The 20,409-nt window shown below is 39.5% G+C and overlaps 2 protein-coding genes across 2 annotated transcripts; both read right to left on the reverse strand.

Moving 5' to 3' along the window:
* Positions 1 to 2,432: 2,432 nt before the first annotated feature.
* LOC144665703 (steroid 17-alpha-hydroxylase/17,20 lyase-like) lies at positions 2,433 to 10,955 on the reverse strand. Its single transcript, XM_078526994.1, has 4 exons — positions 10,076 to 10,955; positions 6,868 to 7,025; positions 5,215 to 6,245; positions 2,433 to 3,062 (listed from the first exon to the last, which is right to left on the reverse strand). The coding sequence occupies exons 1-4, from the start codon at positions 10,270 to 10,272 to the stop codon at positions 2,916 to 2,918; spliced, it is 1,533 nt and encodes a 510-aa protein (XP_078383120.1). The 5' UTR covers positions 10,273 to 10,955; the 3' UTR covers positions 2,433 to 2,915.
* Positions 10,956 to 13,067: 2,112 nt separating this feature from the next.
* Positions 13,068 to 20,345, reverse strand: LOC144665710 (steroid 17-alpha-hydroxylase/17,20 lyase-like). The gene is made up of 4 exons (XM_078527000.1): positions 20,153 to 20,345; positions 16,844 to 17,001; positions 14,927 to 15,957; positions 13,068 to 13,591 (listed from the first exon to the last, which is right to left on the reverse strand). Exons 1-4 carry the CDS (start codon positions 20,341 to 20,343, stop codon positions 13,445 to 13,447), a joined length of 1,527 nt encoding a protein of 508 aa, XP_078383126.1. The 5' UTR covers positions 20,344 to 20,345; the 3' UTR covers positions 13,068 to 13,444.
* Positions 20,346 to 20,409: the final 64 nt, after the last annotated feature.

Here is a 20,409-nt window from a genome sequence, read left to right on the forward strand (position 1 = left end):
TCTAAGTTCTTGAAAGAGGAACAAATTATGATCGTATCTAGAGTGATTTTACTTAACCTGTGAAATAGATAGTGGGATAGTACACACTGCTACTTCGTATTAGTTCTTATTATTCCGCTTTAGTTAGTAGTTCGTTTGTTTTTTTACCAATCGTTTGTTTTATACTAATTAGTAACCACTATTTCAAATTAACTATAAAGTAAAATCACTCTAGCGTATTTTGGAAACAAAAATGTGAGAACCTGTAAAAAAGTCAGGCTGACTTTTTCTAATTGTAATTCATTTCGACCTTTTCAATCAATGGCCAGAGACACTTGTCGACACTTTAAATACACTGGGTGGTAATTTGCAGCAAACCTGGGCCATTGTATGAAATAATTCTTAGGGCCTGTTTACATGATTCCGGAATGACTTTCATTCCGGAACGAAACTCGTTTCGAAATGAAATTCGTTCTGCATTTACATGACAGAGTCGACCGGTTCAACCAAAGGCATTTTCACGTGCACGATTTCCGCGCGAGATCAAAACAAGGTGGCGCATGTTTCGCGCAAACATGTTTTTGTGCACATTTATGGTCGTATCTGCAGTTTTGACGAGTAATTTGACCATAGAGCTGCTTCTTTGGGCTAAACAGTAAATGCTATTACGTTTTTTCGCTCTAAATTCAAACTGTGGAGTCCGTATGCGGTTCAACAAGTTGCGAGTTCACCTCGGAACGAAATTCGTTCTGTGTTTACATGATACCAGAATGAAATGTCATCCCAGAACGAAACTTTCATTCCGGAATGAAAACCGGAATGAACTCATTCCGGAATGACTTGACTTTCGTCTCGGTATCATGTAAACAGATACAGAGAAATGTATGGGGATGGAATGAACTCGTTCCGGAATGAAAGTCATTCCGGAATCATGTAAACAGGCCCTTAGTTTTTCAAATTATATGAAATCCCCGCGATACTTCCCCCTTAAATTTAACAAATGTGATAAACATGAAAGAAGGTAATTTTCTTCAAGTTAAAATGATGATGATGATGATGATGATGATGAGGAGGAGGATGATGATGAGGAGGATGATAACAGGATTGAGTAATGTTGCGCAATCGGCGCAACATAGCCTGCGAATACAACCGCCTCTCATCGCTCCTGGCCGGTTTGGCGCGAAACATCAAAGCGGCATGGAGCTATGAAAGGCGGCTGTATTCGCAGGCTACTAGTTTGTTAGTGACTAATTGTTTTATAAGTTAAGCCAAATTCAAGCTGTCTATGAGAGCGTGACTCCTTCTGTCTTATCGCTACGCTCGCCACTCGCGCGTGCCCCAAGGTGAGCCTGCTCGCAGGCTAGACTCCTTCGTGATGTACGTTGTGCTGTATTTTCTAAAAATGAGTGACAGGTGTCAAGCGGTTTTACAAGCAAAACTCTAAACTACTGTAGTTCTAGTCTCCTTCGCAGCCGCTTTTTGGGACGTCACGCAACGCTGCGAAGGAGACTACTGTAGTTCCAAATGGCAGACCTTTCAAATCTTTTGAACCAACGCAGCCTTTTCTTCCTCACCGCTTAATGGAAACGTTCTTTGTATAGCGTTATAAAAAATGTGGACAGTGAAGGAACACAGGATCATTTTCTTAAACTAAGTTTATATTTTGCATTTAAAAGATGTATTTATACAGGAGCGTTCGTTTGAAAACGTGTACGAAAGGAGAGGCTTAAAAAATAACTTGGAATTCGGGGACTATCCCAGGCGAGCATAAACACGATAATTAACCATGCTGTTTGATGATTTCTTTTTGAACCAGAAAGGTCTAGAACACGCACTTTTAAGACGGATTAAAATCCGTAGATTTTTAGGGAGCCAAGCAAAATAATCCTAATGGACTCAAGAAAGAAATAAAAACAAAGAACCCCGGAAAATTCCGAGAGAGGGAGAGGGTGTGGCGGTAAACGATGATGGCATTCTGAGGGTATGGGTGGTCGAACATTTTAACAGAGAGGACTACATTTACTTTTTTTAGCTCAATTGTTCCAAATTGTTAGACTGCCACGCTACCAACATTAGTGAGACTGGTAGAGATTTGAATACAAAGAATAGCCACGCATTTCAGTGAGCTGTGAGCAATTTTGTCCCAACAATGCGGGTCATAAGTGGTGGGACACTAAACACAATCCTTGCGACACAAACGGCCAGTCCCCTCCTCCCGTCAATGTTGCGAATAAACTATTACACACGGTAGGATTATGGTGGGTTAAATAATAATGTATATTAAAATTATTTACGAATAACAAGGAAAATGGAAAATCTAATCTTTTACAAGGGGAGCAGTACAACAAATTATTTTGTATGAATGAAAGATCGCGTAAACTAGTGTCCCAACTACTTTTGACCTGCATTGTAGCATGCGTGCCTTTAAAGTACGTACCGCTGGACAAATGTGCGACTTTCAAAGGACATTGGCAGATTTTGTCTATCCAACTTTATTCGCCCATCATTTATGAAAACGTCTCATTATTACAATCAGTTGCAGAACATATTAACAAGCTCTACTGGGCTTTTTCAAGAAGATCCCCGGCTACAGTTTTGCTACAATTACAATCAATGGTACCTTTTAAAAGTTGCATTTTCATGCGAACAGCCCCGGTAAAGCAAACCGCAAAATTTTGTGTGACCTTGTGTGCATTATTCCTACAAAAATTAAAACTAACCACTATTATACTACTACACTAGTTATTCACGATCTCAACAAAATCGAAAAAATACGGATCGAACTTTTGCTTGAGCGCTACAAAAATTGTACATTCCAAAGCTTACCCGTGACAGGCATTTAACAGGATATAATGACAAAATATAATTGATTACATGCTAGGGTACTGAGTACTGCTTTCCAAAAATGAATCGGGATTGCACACCCTTTTACTTATTTACAAGCGCTTTAAAACTCTTATTTGGTAAGGTGCTGGATACCGTGTAAAACCAGTTACTCCTTTGAGATCCGGAAGAGTGCCATTCTCCGACGGCAAAAATGTGAACTTGTGCAGCATCCAGGACAAGAAAAGGAACAGCTCCACCTAAAAAGAGAGAATCAAATACAAACATGTAAAAAATCATACATGCACGTAAAAACGGGCTGCTTAATTTCCACGCTAACAAAAATCAAACTGACACAAACAAAAGAAGACTGCACAACAAAAGTGTCATGTAGGATACATCAAATTGGCGTTTTTCCGTTTGGAATGATTCACCAAAACAATTTTGTACTGGTTGGGGTAATATCTACAAGTAATATTTCCATACCAGGAGAGAATTCACTCCTACAACAGGATGGTTCGTGTGAAGGGTGGGCATCCTTTATAAAATCAGTTCCTTATACTGAAATCATTGCCCTGAGCACAGTTATTAATTCTATAATTTGGGAAAAGAGAAAGGCACAGCGATAAACAGTGCCTTCAAATTGGCATTCCACAATCTGAACCGGTACCAGCAGATTGGTGGTGAAACCTGACATAAATGCTGGTCTGACATAAATGAGCATCACATCCAGGGGTATTACAAATGAAACACTATTATCAGTTTCTGAATGTAACTGAAGAACGTTTGGTGCCACAACGGATGATCCCCTAAGCATTTCCGACTACTAGTACTAAAACATATTTTCCCCTTTTCCTTTCGTAAATCCACCTTTTTGCCAACGAGACAGCCGAGCCAAGAGGTGAGGCTGTCGAGGCGGCAGAATCATAGAGCCGTGTGCGTATGAGTGTATAGGCAGAGAAAATCTTAAGTTCTGCGTAAGGGACTTTTTTTTTTACCATATTTGGGTGTAAGTAAACCCCATATTTGGGTTGTATTGTTCTTCCCAACTGGTTCCCAGTCTCTCACTCCTTGCTACAGAGCAAATGACCAAAATGGCGTCCACGCGGCTCGCTGTTTAAATTTTCAATGTGGTCATTCATCCCTTTACCGATAAATACATCTTTAGGGAATTATAAACCGAAAGAGAATACCCTACAGAATTTCGACCGCCGAAAAAATGAACATCAAGGTCTTCAAAGCGATGAAATAATCTTTCGACTTTGGAGTCCTTTGATTTACGATCGAAGAGAGACATTAAAATCAAAAGCGGACTGTTGACTTCAAATAGAGTCTTCTTGACTTATGAGAATGCTGAAGTCGGGTAAATGCTTCCTTTTAGTGTTGATTGTGTTTATAGTAATTGTTTGACCGATGATTTATTCCAAATCAAATACCGTTAATATTTTATTTGACACGCATTTTCGCTCCGCGTAGGAATAACATCAATTCAAAGCGACGCTCACTTAAATTACTGCTTGTCATACACACAAGAAAGTCAAAAGTTTTTTGCCTATCAAATACCGTTAATATTTTATTTGACACGCATTTTCGCTCCGCGTAGGGATAACATCAATTCAAAGCGACGCTCACTTAAATTACTGCTTGTCATACACACAAGAAAGTCAAAAGTTTTTTGCTTCTAACGGCAAATGTAATGTTAACTTGAATAAAAAGTTTGTCTCCAAATAATCCTTGACCGTTCAAGTTTTGTTTTCTGTTCAGATTTTTCAAGTTTTGCGTAACTGAACATGACAATTCGCATGCGAAACTGAAATCTGACCCGTGCATTACTGTCTCTGATTACTGAAAATTATTTTTAAAAAAGCATCTTAGCAGTTTTGATTTTGGGATTTGATTTAAAAGAAGTTCTTGAAATGCAACTATCCCTTTTGTGGACGGAAACATTTTCACTATCGCGTGTTGTATTTATAACAAAAACAGTGATTAAACCTCATTTATTGCCTACATTTTGTGACATTTTAACGTTGAAAAGAATTTAAAGATTTGTCAAGAGTTATCAATCTGTCAAACCCGTAGCCTGCGTAGCAGACATCTGTGTACGTTTTTTAGGGAGATACGCGCGCTGGAAACTACGGCGCCTGCTACGCAGACTATCAAGCCTGTGTCATTTATGAACACCAGAGAAATAGCACTTTTTTCGCATATTACCTAAAATACAATTTACCATATCAGTGGTCATTTCAAATATAGTTCTATCAAAAACCATTCAATATGTCTGTTCTTATGAACAAACATGAGTATTTCGCTCGTTGGCACTTACCGATAGGTACAACTAGTTTAACTTTTTAAAAAGGTGCCCAACTTCTCTGTAGGTTGTCTACTTAAAAATGTGTGAGTTTTACGTCTCACCTTTGCCAGTGCTTCACCGGCACACACTCGGCGCCCTGCTGAGAACGGCAGAAAGTTTCCGGAGTTGGTGATGAGCTGGCCATCGGCATCAATGTGGCGGTGAGGGTTGAACGAGTTTGGATTCTCCCAACAGCTTGGATCCAGATGGACATTCATCAAATTGACCAGCACTACTGTGTCCTTGGGAACACGGTACCCAGCCAGTGAGGTGTCGTTCAGCGTGTAATGGGGAAGGGCGGCTTCAGCAACATTTCCTACTCTCAGTGCCTCCATTATAGTGGCCTGGACGAGCGGAAGATGTGGACGATCATCCAGTCCTGGCATTCGGTCCCTTCCAACCACTTTATCAAGCTGGCTCTGTATCTCTGTTTGACATTCTGGATAGTTAACTAGGTATGCAATGGCCCATCGCAGGGTAGTACTGGTGGTCTCATAACCAGCGCTGAACATGTCTTCCAAGGTGTTGATTATGTAGTCATCTGACAGAATAGATGCTTTGTCTTCTGCACCAACCTCGCTTTCAGCTGCAATCCTCTCTTTTAAGAGACTTCCAGTGAGGCTCTCGATCTCCGCGGTTGGGTCGAACTCTTGTTCCTGTACCTTTAACTGATGGCGAAGAATTTCAAAGATTCGATCAGCAGTCTTCTGCTCTGATTGATAACTATGGAATGGAAAGTATTTTGCTATTGGAAAGAAATCTAAGAAAAACGTTTGAGAACTTGCTTCAGTGTCTGTGAAGGATTCATTATTCAACCGCAAAAATTCCTCGAAATCTGGATGGGACGAATCAAAGTGCTTTCCAAATGTGATTCGACAAATCACGTTTGCAACACTTTCCATAAGAATCTGCCCTGGATCAAAATCCTTTCCATTCTGGTCCTCAAAATACTGGATCAGTCTTGTTGCCTGTTCTGAGATCCTTTCTTCCACCAGTTGCTGATCAGAGAGATACTGTCGCACAGCTGTCATAAACAGCTTACGGTGAAATCTCCAGGCAGGACCATAGTTCCCAAGGGCGATATCCTTTCCGCCTGAAATGCAACGGAAAATAAACTGAAAATAGAATATATTACCGTATAGCTGTGACAAACAGCTTTCGGTGAAATTTCCAGGCAGGACCATAGTTTCCTGCTGCAATATCCTTCCCACCTTAAGTACAAAAATGTAAAAGTAATTACAAAAAATTTATACAACATAAGGCAGAGCCTAATTCTGTACTGGATCGTTCAGCATCCGGTAGCTCCAAGCACATGATTTTTTTTACTGAAGCTTTGTGACATTTCAGTGAGATGTTCGTTTTATATTTTTTTGTCTCCCAGTTTCGACAATGACTAGCTAAAACTGCATAAAACATAAGTGAAAAAACACTTTATACACGATAAATCAAAAGGCTAAACTTATTAAGTTTTGACGTCTCTGGACTCCGCATAGCATGCCTCACTGACTCCTGGTAAATAATTGTTATTGGTCCGACTCCATTTTTACTTTCACGAGACATATTTTACCAATTCCGGCAAATCGAATTCTCAAGATTTGACAGATGAAAGAAATAAAAAATGAACATGAGCACGAACAATGATGACCATAATTTAGTTCTCTTTTTTTTTTTTACTCTTTAGGTACTGTAGTGTAGTTTAAGTTATATACACATACCAAGTGTACCCATCAAAAAGGAATAAAATGGAGGTCTTCCAGCATAGTCAGCAGATTTCTTCACCAGGACTTCCTTCACAGATGCAGCGTCATCCGCGACAACAAGTTTATAACTGCCAACCTTCATGGAATATACTGTACCATACTTCTTTCTCAAGCTTCGTAAGAAAATAAGAATAATGGAATAAAGAACATGAAGTGCTGTACAAAATTGTTATATACTAGTTATGCAATGTTTTCGAGTGGTATATCGTGAATTATACCATGCCATAAAAAATACAGCCAATCAGAATACAGGAAAGCCGTTGTATATTCGACGGTATTCAACCCAACCTTCCCATAGTGCGCTGCGACTGTATTCTCGACGAAATTTAATAAGTGTATTTTCTATGGCATGGTATAAAATAGTTACACAACACTTTCTCGTGGTATACTATGGAATATCCCACTTGTCACTTGTATTTTCTTGGCATACACACTCGCCTAAAGGCTCGTGTGTATACCGAGAACATACAAGTGACTCGTGGGATATTCCATAGTATACCACTCGAAAGCGTTGCATAACTAGTATATATCCCACGAGTGACTTGATTTTTCAGTATGCACACGAGCCTTTAGGTGAGTGTGTACACAAAGAAAAATGACGTGAAAAAGTTCGCAATCCAAAGCTATTTACTGATTTCAACCGTTCCTGGGTTTTCGGTTGCTGCTTGGCAAATTCCGCCTTCCGTTTTCCGCCTTTAGTATCAGTGTCGAATTCGAGAGAATAATGTGGTTCAATTCTTTATTCGTCTCGCAAAATCTAAACTGAGCTGAATGAAAAAATAGAGCGCGCTGCCATTGGCCTTCCCGGAAACTTTCGTGGAATACATTGTATTCCCCGTGGAATACCGCAGAATAGGCAACGGCTTTCTAGGCTCCTGATTGGCTGTATTCTTCCGAGGCACGGGATAAAAATAATTATTATTTGGTATTTTGCTACAAATTGAGACCTACTAGGCAAAATGTCCAATACATGTCTTGTTCCATTTTCGCGAAGATGGAGTGCCGCCGTGAAATGTTCAAATATTTGCTATAATTTTGTTCTGTTTCGTACGTAAAGAAGGAACAGTTGGCAGTTTCAACCGTCGACTTATTACAATTGCCGCTTAACAATAAGGTTCTGATTAATAATAGTAATAACGTTTGGTTAATTATCTGATGCGTTCAATCGACCAAGACTAATATAAGGAGCTAGCAAAATTAGCAAAAAAATGGTTGTATAATGTCTTTAATGCAAACACCGTGAAAACACGATGCACCAAAAAAAAAAAAAGAACGGGGACCGCAGGAAAGCACTGATGTATCCAAGAAACTTCAGTCAAGAAGTAGAAAAGTCTAAACCAGAAGCACTTACAAAAACGATCGATTATAATAGATCTACGTATAATTTATAGGGTGAGTAAAACAAAACAATATTTTGCCTGTTGTGGCCGAAAGAACTGTTCGGAAATCTGTAATAGCCAGAGCTCGTCTTATAGGGATGCCCTTATTTCTGTAAACTGTCACTGTTTTTTTTTTTCAAAAGTTGGCAAGATTGTTACCATCAAACGAAAGGAAAAGAGTAGAGAAGTGGTCGGAGAAGCATTGCGTGACGATACAAGAGGACAAATTGAGGAGACAAAAGCGTTTGTATGCAAGGACGTTTAAGTTCTGTTGACTTGTGGTTAATAAGCAAATCAAATAGCCAGCCAGAAGAATAAGCAAACGTCTAACCAAACACAAGAACATAACTACTGGCAAAAAGAAGAAAGAAAAACAAGCCAAGACTTCCCAAACGACCGCTAGCTTGGTGTCGGTTAATTACTGCGAGAGTAGAAGCTCTGAATAGAATAAACTATCCGCAGATCGAAAATGCAATCATGATAGTTGATCAAGCTGATTATGATTAGTCTCTATAAGCGTGGTTATCATATATAGAAGACCCACAGAAGGTTTTTCATGACTATGATATAGAAAGAAGAATTGGAGAAGCGTTGCGTGATTCGACACGATTAACCAAGCGAATAATGCGAAGATCAAGCATGTCTAATGTATGCAAGGATGCTTGTGTTGATTTTTGCGAAGCAAATCAATTTCCAAAGTAATCTAAATGCATTAAAAAGTGGAAGAGAAAATGGGAAGAGAGATTTCTATATTTTGGGGTGTTTGTGGTGGGTTATGTGTGAAGGGGAACCAAAAAAGTATTTTATTTTCAAGGAATAAGCAAGACTGACTTTAGAAAATGGTTAACGCGCCGTGCTAATCACGGTTCTAATCACAACAGCACGATGTAGACAAACCTTGCTATGGATTCGCAAGGGTTTCTCCGTAAATCGAAGCTCAACAAATTTCCCATAAAAAGGCAAACTCAGTTGTCAGACTAGGTCCCGGTGGCATGTTCCTAAACTGTACAGCTCAATCAGTTGATTGAGCTGAAAGAAAGCGATAGCAAGGAAAATATTTCCAAAGATAACTGAAAATACTTCGACAGTGGGCGACTCCATCTTGGATTAAAAATGCAAATATCATGAGTCATAACACAATTTCGATATTTGACGTCAGTTGTGTCACGAGATAGTCACACTGAACAATCGAAACAATAAAAGACAGCGTAAGTGATTGACAAGGCAGAGCACACGTGTCGTTGATTTTTGTTGTTTTGAACATAGAAAAGCTATAAATTATCTGTTCCCATAAGCGTGGTCATCATATAGAAAGAAGAGTCGGAGGAGCGTTGCGTGATTAATCAAGTGTGAAGCGCGTCGTCTAACGTATGCAAGGACGCTTAAGCCCACAAGTTCTGTGTTGCACGTCAATTTCTTAAGCAATCTAAATGCATTACAGGAAAGGCCTGAAGAGGCAAAATGGGAAGAGAGATTTGGGCAAATTTTCACGGGGAAAATGAGATTTGGACCACTGGGGCTGGAGATCACAAACACATAAACAGTAGAACTGGGACTGGAATTTGGAAAATCGGAAAACTATAGCCTGGGGAATGGGATTTGGCCAATATTTGGGTAGGGAAATGGGATTTTATACCCCCCTTTAGGACCACTTACAGTCAAAGGAAAAGATTTCTATGTAGTTCCGAGGATTAAGCAAGATGAAAACTAGACTGAATAGTAAAACAGTTGACGCGCCGTGCTTTATCGCGGGTTCTAACCACAACAGCACAATGTAAACAAACCTTGCTGTGGATTCGCCAAGGGTTTCCCCAGAATCAAAGCTCAGCAAATTTCCTACAAATGGCAAACTTGTCAGACGAGGTCCCGGCGGCATGTTCCTAAACTGATACAGCTCAATCAGTTGATTGAGAATCAGCAAGAAAACGATAGCAAGGAAAATATTTCCAAGCGTAAAAAGCTCCGACCACACCAACTCCATGTTAGTGGCTACAATGAAGAAACAGCGTTTTGTCGATTACAATATATACACTAAAATTATATATGTATCACGCGATTTGGTTTTCACGCCATTTGGTGTTCAGCCAATAAGGAAAGCACTTGTAAGTCATGCGACAGTCATATGAATTCTGCCATTGTAAAGAAAAAGGAAACAACAAAACCAAGAAGTAAATACTGCGAGACAAAAGGAAAAAGCACTGACATCATCAGTAAAACGTTGGTGGAGATTTGTTTCATGCATCAGGAAATCACAAGATCCGTCAGAAAACACGGCGTCATTTAAGAACAAATTGAAAGGAACAAAACAAGGGCTGTTTCAAATTTCGTGAAATAAATTTAAAGGTAAAACATTTCGTCAACAAGTCTGTCTTTGACGGAAAATGCAAATTTACTCGGGGTAACACAATTTCAATATTTATCGTCAAGTATTGTCACGATCACGAGACAGTAGCGTAGGCGATTGAAAACTCCGGGCACATGAATCGTTCACTTGTTAAAACGATGACGTCAGTCATGACGATATCGCTTGTGATAGGGCGATCGACAGGATCTGTACTGTTGTCCTATGCGCACGAACGATCGGCCGAAATGATTATATGAACAGAAATCAGGTTCAACAAGAAATCGCTGCGTAGAACACAAAAGCAAAATACTCCCGGGCAGTTAGAAAGGTACAATACAAGACATACAAAGTATAACTACAATAATAATATCAAACTAATGTCCAATTTGAATAAAGTGTAAGAGCTGAAAACCGTTGTGGGCCACTTTTTACCACAGGGAGCTCAGGCTTACACTTTGACAACTCGGTCAAAATGGCGGCTTCAAAATTATAAGGATTTGAATGAAACATTATAGGAAAAAATCATATCGAAAGAAAATATGATAAACCGCTAGTTAAGTTCACATTTCACATCATCTGTAATTTATGTAATGTTGTAAAGCATTTAAACCTTTTATAACCGATATCTTTAATTTTTAACACTTCCGACGCTCAAAAACACCACTGTTCGATAAAAAGAACCCAAAAATTGCTTTTGTTTTGATTCGCTCTCCAAAACTTCGCATGGGCATAGTTCGAAGACCATTCTTTTACTGCAGCAAATTTTTGATCCGCCTGCCTCTCTCCGCGATATAAGAATACGGAAAAATAACCATGGTTTGCAATTTTTTGGGTTTCTCCAACAACTTGAACCAGAGAGAGTGGACGCATTTTTAATTAACCTTGCCTTTCACGTGCAGCCTCACGCTGTGATTGGGAGATAGGGGAGGGAGGCAAACGAGAGTGTCGAGGGTGCCCTGCCTTACACATGTACACTGGCTCGAGCACCCACAGGATAATTTTGCCTCACATACAAATCTAGACTGATAAACCACTGTTGCTTAGTTGAAGTCATGCTAAACTGAATATCCTTTTCACTTAATTTTTTTGTGGACGTCCAATACAAACACGAAAACTGACTGAATCTTACGTAACTAAAGTCATCACTAACCTGACATGCGCAACTACAGTAAAATTCAACCTCGTTCACAGGGTTCTCACCTTCCCGTCACCTCTATCTCGCCCCAGGTGACAAGAAGCGAGGACCCTGGGAACAAGGCTGCATTGGAAACCTGATTACTCGAACCAATTATCGTTTCCTTTGGGGATTTGAAAAGGGAACGACGAAAGGAAAAAAGGGAACGACGTTTGGTTCGAGTTATCAGGTGGCTCTTGAAATCGAGGGTTCGTTTTGTTTACCATAAAACAATCACAAGAACAAAAGTTCCAAATACTTCGTGGTACTATGTAAACAACTAAGTGGTAAATAACGTTATTCACCACTGATGAAGGGCTAAGCACGAAACGTTTGGTTCCATCATTGAAGATGTTTTTGGCACTAAACATTCCCTTTACATTTTACTTATTTGATTTTTCTTATAACGAGGTTACTTATATTTGTCTTGCTCGCAAACATGTTACTTAACACTACAACATGTACTGACCAGGACTGTGACGAACCTAGTGACAGACGTGTTGGCAGTACAAAGGATCAATTTTAAATTTTCAGACTACCAGGCAAACTGGATACTGCCATAAGCAAAGATATCAGAGAACGTGTTAGTCTTTACAATGTAAGAAAAAACAGACAAAACGATAAAAACAAACCAAACAAACAAACTTCTCTTTTATTTGTCCTCTAAAATGGAAATCAAAGCGACATCTACAAGCATTTATAGCCCATCTCAGAAACGCACATTTTAAATGTTTTTGTTGTTGTTGTTGTTGTTGTTTTTTCTTTATGCAAAAGCCTTGCTATTGCTTATGAAAGTGATTCCTAGTTGCTGAAGGGTAACATAAGACAAGTGATAGCTTTGTTGTTTTGACCACTGTGCTTTTGCGCAACAGCTTAATGTAATGTCTGTGTTGAGTACAAGACGAGTGAGTGAAGAGGAAGAAAGATGTGAACAATCACTGATGAGCACATCTAACGATGACACACAAAGTTGTGGGTGGACTCAAACCATCACGTAGACTCTGGAAAGCTGGCAAATTGACTTAGAACAAGTACATCACCTTGCGAACCAGTTATTCACGACCTCAACAATGAGAAATAAAAATCACAGAGTCGAACTTTGACCGAACGTTTTGACTTTGAGGTTATAGTGTACTTATTTTATTGAACGGAGCAAAGTAAACTTACGCTAACGGACAAAACACAATTTGACACATGCAGTGATTTCCAAGTCTACATGCCAAAATGCAATGTTTATCCCTGAAAGGCGTTTAATTGGAAGCATCAGATTCTTTAATAGGGTATCCTTGCACGATTATGATTGACCAGGCATTGATTCAAACCACGATTAAGCTAATCCAGGATTAGCGTGAAATTCAAATTTAATTTTATAACATTTCGTTGAGGTTTTCTGTTTTTATTTTCTGTCCCCCATTTTTGACGTGGACCAATCTCAAACTCAACAAAACTTTAGCTATGGAAAACCCTTTAAAACAAGAGAAATTAAAATCTTGATCATCTTTTAATCCTGGGTTAATGTTAATCGTCTTTCGAACAACCCGGCCCAGATGTAGAGCCATTTTATACTAAATGTTTCTATTATACTTAGTAGGTAGAAGTTTTTTATGAGTCAAATCTTAGCACCCTTCATCTTCTTCACTGGCGTTTTATGACTCTAATTTGGTAACGTGCTGGATACCGAGTAAAACCATTTAATCCTTTTAGATCTGGAAGGCTGCCTTCCTCCGACGGCAAAAATGTGAACTTGTGCAACATCCAGGACAAGAATAGGAAAAGTTCCACCTAAAAAGAGAGGGAAAAAATTACGCACCTGAAAAACGTCATGTGTGCACTAAAACTTGGAGTGTTAAACATCTACCAAACTGTTACGTTTGACCGACAAAAAACTCTAGTTTTCACACACAGGTATGGATTTTACACAGAGCTGCTAGATTAATTTCAGATTGTTATTGATATATACTTATAGTAATATATTTACTTGCATTGCTATTAGTATTAGTTAATTTTTTAGTTGTGCATCGGTTTATCCCAGGCTAAAAGGCTTTGACACCCAAATAAAGTTTTCTATCTTCTATCTTTCTATCTATTAAGAAGGGAACCTGCGATATGCAAGAATCACATCCAGGGGGAATAGCAACGATTAGGCTCCCCGACTCCATACTACTGGAGACCTCCTTTGAAGTCTTGTTAACGTACGGTATCTTTAAAACCCCACAGATGTCTCAACAAATTAAAACGTAAACTAACGAAAAAGGCTGCGTTATGTGGCATAGTGGTTAAGGGCGCTGGATTTAAAATCTTGTGGTGGACATTGTTAAAATGGATAATTCAATTCTCTGATCCAACCAGAAATAACGGAAAACCACAGTCAGCCAATCAGAATTGGACCCATTCATTCACTGTTTGTACCGTTTACTTGCTAGCTGGCAGCTCTTCGTGCCGGCCATTTGACTCGAAGTGCTACCATCAGCAACTGCAAACTGTTATGAGCTTTATAACAACAAATGGCTAAAAAAACCTTAGGGGGATGCAAATTCTCAGTCTTGACAGCTAGAATAGATAAAGAGAAATTATACAGGAACTCAAAGAAGAAACCAGGCAGAAAAGCGAATGCCGGAAAGTTTGTCTTCGTCGAGCGAAACCCGCTTTCGTCAGCCAATAATGCTTAACTGCCAGTTCAGTCAATTGAACAATTACGCTTATAAATGACTACTTCCATGTTGTCTATGGAATTCTGCAATATTTCTATTCATTTTATTTCACAATTTCTGAAGCAAAGATGTTTTAACATGTTTTGGTAATCTGCCGACTCGACGCCAGCAGTGTTCAAGATATCGCTTCCTGTCTTTGATTCCTTTTCTTAATGCCATCTGAAATCATGACAATAGGGTAATATAGTTGAATGTTTTGGGGAGTAAATATGTTTTTGGCCATTCCTAGAGCTTGTTTTATCCCTCGCCTGCAGCTTGGACTCAAGTTAGCCCGGACCGTTATCTCCCTTTTGCACAGCAGTGCTAGTTAACATTGACTCTTAATTACAGCCATTTTTCTAGAGTGTCCACTAACGTGTACAAGACGTGTAATATTTATAACTGCAAGATTTTTTTTTTGTCTCACCTTCGCCAGAGCTTCACCAGCACAAACGCGGCGCCCTGCTGAGAACGGCAGAAAGTTTCCGGAGTTGGTGATGAGCTGGCCATCAGGGTCAATGTGGCGGCGAGGGTCGAACGAGTTTGGATTCTCCCAGCAGCTTGGATCCAGATGGACATTCATCAAATTGACAAAGACTACTGTATCCTTTGGGACACGGTACCCAGCTAGCGAGGTGTCCTTCAGGGTGTAATGTGGAAGAGCTGCTTCAGCAACATTTCCCAGTCGTAGTGCTTCCATAATCGTCGCCTGAACGAGCGGAAGATTTGGACGATCATCCAGACCTGGCATTCGGTCCCTTCCAACCACTTCATCTAACTGGTCCTGCACCTCTGTTTGACATTGAGGATGGTGAACTAGGTATGCAATGGCCCATCGCAGGGTTGTACTGGTTGTCTCATAACCAGCGCCGAAAACGTCTTCTAAGGTGTTGATTATGTAGTCATCTGACAGGATGGATGCTTTGTCTTCTGCACCCACTTCACTTTCAGCTGCAATCCTCTCTTTTAAAAGACTTCCAGTAAGGCAATCGATCTCTGCGTTAGGGTCAAATTCTGTCTCTTGTAACTTTAACTGATGGCGAAGAATTTCAAAGACTCGGTCAGTCAGTTGAAGCACAGTTTGATAACTACGAAATGGAAAGTATTTTGCTATTGGAAAGAAATCTAAAATAAAGTTTTGGGCATTTCTTTTAGTGTCTGAAAAGCCTATGATATTCAATTGTAAAAGTTCCTCAAAATCTGGATGGGACGAATCAAAATGCTTTCCAAATGTGATTCGACAAATCACGTTTGCAACACTTTCCATTAGGATCTGTGCGGGGTCAAAATCCTTTCTTTTCTGGTCCTCAAAATACTGGATCAGCCTTCCTGTCTGTTCAGAGATCCTTTCTTCCACAAGTTGCTGATCAGAGAGGTACTGTCGCACAGCAGTCATAAACAGCTTACGGTGAAATCTCCAGGCAGGACCATAGTTTCCTGCTACAATATCTTTTCCACCTTAAAAGTGAGGAACAGAACTGTAAGAATAACCAGTTATCACATATGAATACAATACGTTTGCCGACTGGGATTTTTTGTGTAAGAGGAATGACTTATAAAGATTTTGCGCAGCGGCCATGGAATGAAAATGTTTGCCTTATAATTAACATTTTTTCCATTGAAAAAAGATTCTAACACACAGAGGATTAGAGCAGTTTTTAATTGAGTGTCGTAAAACCAAAACCAAAGTAATTACTCTGGCCAATCACAAACGACACAGACAATCCAGTGAACCAATCAAAACTCGAAGCAAATACTTGTAGCTGGCACGAAGCGCGGGAAAACGTGTGCGAGCGAGTCACGATTGGTTTTGGTTTTAGTTCTGATTGGCTGAGAAAGTGGCGCGAGATTTTTAAGCCAATCAGTAAGCGCAGCAATGCAAAACCAAAGCAAACGCAATTTACTTTCGACACTCAAGTGAAAACCGCTCTATCTGCCTGTGATTGTACTCAGGTCAGGAACCATTTTGCTGCATCACGGTAACCGGCGGTGATTTGTTGTCCACAATAAATCACTCATAATGATTTTATTTGTTTTGTGATGGCAACTTGCCGCCACGGCTTGTGGTCACAAATCGTAGCACGCTCAGCAGCTATGTTGTGGTTAAAATTTATCTTTGGTTTAAAATTGTCAAACCAGTTTGATTTCGGTTTCCCTGTTTTACATTATGATATTGAATATAGCTTTCACAATTATGGCATACTTACAAGTAAAAGAAAAAAAAAGAGTGTACAGAAATGGAAAAGGACAGGTATGTTCATTGTCTCGCCTAGGATGTCATAGTGTGAATGATAAGAGCCAAAATGAAAAGTCCAAGTTTTTTTTCTCACTTCAGTCTACATACCAAGTGTAGCCAGCTGGAAGGAGTGTAATGGCGGTCTTCCAGCATAATCTGCAGATTTTTTCACCAACACTTCCTTTACAGATGCAGCATCTTCAGCAACAACAACTTTGTAACTGCCAACTTTCATTGAAAACACTGTACCATACTTCTTTCTTAAACTTGGTGATCAAAAGAAAATGGAAAGAATTTAACAAAGTAATAATTTAATAATTAATAATAATTTAATACTTATTCAGCGAAAATAAGCATATGAATATGATCAAATGCGCCTACATTAAGTTAATTTAAAACTTAAAAAGAAGAAAAAACAAATCAAAACCCAAACAAACAAATTTACAAATATTATATGAAGATATATAAGAATACAATGTACAAAAGTACATGTACATGAATTGTTGGCCAAAAGTTCAAATGTTATGTGTATTACACAAAGGTTTCTACTGCAATAAATGTCAATTGAGGAAAAGAGGGTAGCTCCAGGAGGTGGGGGAATAGAAACGAGGTCTGGGACCGAGTAGCGATGCTCTCACAACTTGCGATGCGATCAATTCACAATGTAGTCAGTGGTTTTTAGAGGATGATGCAACAGGCAATATTTTCCCGCGAAATGGAAGCTATGACAATCCCGACTACCATGCCGTGGAATCACTTATTATAAAGGGGTTCAATTCTCTTAACTACGAATCTATAAGCAGTGTGTTTATCCGAATATTTCGTCATCGTCATGTAGTTATAAGAACGCAGAATTTTGTGATGCCATGCTACTTTTTAGTGGTGAAATGCAAATGATTGTACCATGATTTTCAACTGGCCCACATGGGGATTGTAAATGAGGTAAAACAAAGAATGACCATGTTAACAAACAACCTAGAAACAATAAAGCGAGAACATTATCTCCAACCGGCACGGGAATATTCGATCGTAGCCTGCGTAGCAGGCGTCTGTGTAGTTTTCAGCACGTTTAAAAGAGTGCACGATCGCGCTACAAAAACTACTCAGACGCCTGCTACGCAGGCTAATTCGATCGCCATGTTTTCATTACCATTTCCGTGATGGTTTCAAACACCACATATTAACACCAAGAAGCTTTTCGGAGAAACTTTCATTGCTTTAAAGACAAAACTTAGAAAACCTTTTTTTACTACTATTAATAAAAAAAATCGAACTTTCCCACTGGTCCTATGTTGTTATTGTTTTGGCAAGTTCACAAAGAAAGGAGCTGCTCATGTGCCTTAGAGACATTCCCACATTGTCAGAGCTTATCCTGAAATTCCCCCCCCCCCTCCCCCCCCCCCAAGATGCTAGTCCATCTCAGGGTAACCCCCAGCATTATTTTGCCGTACCCATTTATACACCTGGGTAAAGAGAGGCACTATGAGAGCAAAGTGTCTTGCCTAATAACACTGCAAAGTGGCCATGGCCAGGGCTCGAACCCGAACCACTCGATCCGGAGTCTGTCTCCAAAGGATTTGAAGCAGTATTTTGAAACAGATTGCTGGCTTTATGAAGCATCCATTAAAGTAAGCAATAAAGTAGCTGAAAACATCTCCTCTTTGTAGGGAGCTGCCAACCTCGTTTGGGGGCCGGGGAGAGAGAGACCCTGGGAACCGCCGAGGTTGGGGAGCTGCATGATATTTAGTTTGTGATAATCATGACTGAATAAAAAAAGATTGAGTGACACCGCCTAAATTATTTAAAAACTAAAATAACTCATCTAGCTAATGTACATTAAAAATTTAAAAAAATTCTATTTACTGGATCAAAAAAAAAAATAAAAGTTTCATCAGTAGCAGTCCTTACATCCACCTTTTCATGAATCACCCCCGTATGAGGTCTTTTATTTGTCAGTTCTTATAACTTCATCAATTCCAAGCCCACTCCTGCCCCGCAACCCCTCTCCCCTCCCCCACCTCCAGTTAGTTGTCAGGTATTTGTGCTTTTATCTCAATAATGTGCCAAATGCCCCTGGGTGGGGCTAGCTTATATGTACAGATTCCTATGGTAAGGCTTCTGGAGGAATTTTCTGCACCATTTTGAAATATAGTCTTGAACCGAGCTCTTACAATCCTGTGAGGCAGTAATAGTTTGTTAAATACGCATCCTTTTCACAGCTGCATTACTTGCATTGTAGCAGTTCATATTCAAATGTGTGAAAATGATTACATGGTTTTAAAGATAGAACCTATTAGCACCTTTCAAATGAGATCGAAAGAAATCTCAGTTATCTTGCGATTTATTAGTTTTCAGTAACTAAAGAAATTATATAAGGATCAATAGGCCATTTCCAAGTTGCCCTTTGCCTCTGTTTTAAAACAAGTCTACGTGCAAATTATTCAAATGAAAATGAGTTTGATTTGCATGAAAATGGACCTGTTGGTGAAACACATTTTCATATAAATGGTTTCGCACGTAGACTCGTTTTAAATCCAAGGCAAAGGGTAATTAGGAAATGGCCTATCTGTTTCTTGGAAAAGTTTCAATCAAGCCTTCCAAGCCTTGGTCACTTAAGCAAGAGCTCTTCTTTCTGTTACATTTCATTCGTGCATAAAAACAAAGTGCTAATTTTCGAGCATGTTGATGGTGGGGGTTCGCTTAAAAATGATGTTTATCAATTCAGTTTTTATATTTTTATATTGGGGGTAATCAGGAAATTTACAAGCAACCAAGCTCAACTCACTTTTAAATTCCATAACATAACATTGTTTTTGACAGTTCCCCACTCCTGGGCTGACCTGTTTTAGCAAATGTCCCACCCTGGGCCGGAATAGTGAGAAAATGCCTTGGAATTGATGGGAAAATCTTGGAATTGAGTTCACTTTCATATTTTTGCCCATTTCCTCAAATGTTCCCAAGAAAAAAGGGCCAATCCTCATCACATAAAAACTACATCCCCACCCCGAAAGGTCCTGCAAATGAGTAGTTCAAGAAAATATCCATACCCTCCCTGTGGAGGTTCATTGGTAATTCTGAGGGGGAGGGGGTCTTAGAAACCGAAATTTTTAAAGGAAAGTGTGAACCTAGACTGGAATTTCCAGAGGGAAGGAGGGGTTCAAACCCCCAAAACCCTCTGTGGGGCGGCTTTTGGGCGGGGAGGGGATGGGGGAGGCGGATATTTTCTGGGACAACACAATCTCACAATGTTTGGGGGAGGGGGGTGTAGGGACAAGGATGATTTGAATTTCATTTCGAGACAAAGCAAGAAAATATTTCGTGCTCTAGCATTATGGAAGCGAAATAATAACTGGTAAAAGCTATTCTGCCTTGTATCATAATTTTATTGAAAGAAAGATTTATGTATTATAAACAAACCTTGTTGTGGATTCGCAAAGGCCTTGTCCAGAGTCAAAGCTCAACAGATTTCCTATAAATGGCAAACTTGTCAGGCGAGGTCCCGGTGGCATGTTCCTAAACTGATACAACTCATTCAGTTGATTGAGAATCAGTAAGAAAACGACAGCAAGGAAAATATTTCCAAACGTGCAGTACTCCAACAACTCCATTTTGGATCGGCCAGACAGTCACGTGATGTGTAAGTGGAGAACGAGAAGGACTGGGTCCAACAACTC

The sequence above is a fragment of the Oculina patagonica genome, chromosome 9, assembly GCF_052425735.1.
Source record: "Oculina patagonica isolate OP01 chromosome 9, crgOcupat, whole genome shotgun sequence".
Classification (NCBI taxonomy): domain Eukaryota; kingdom Metazoa; phylum Cnidaria; class Anthozoa; order Scleractinia; family Oculinidae; genus Oculina; species Oculina patagonica.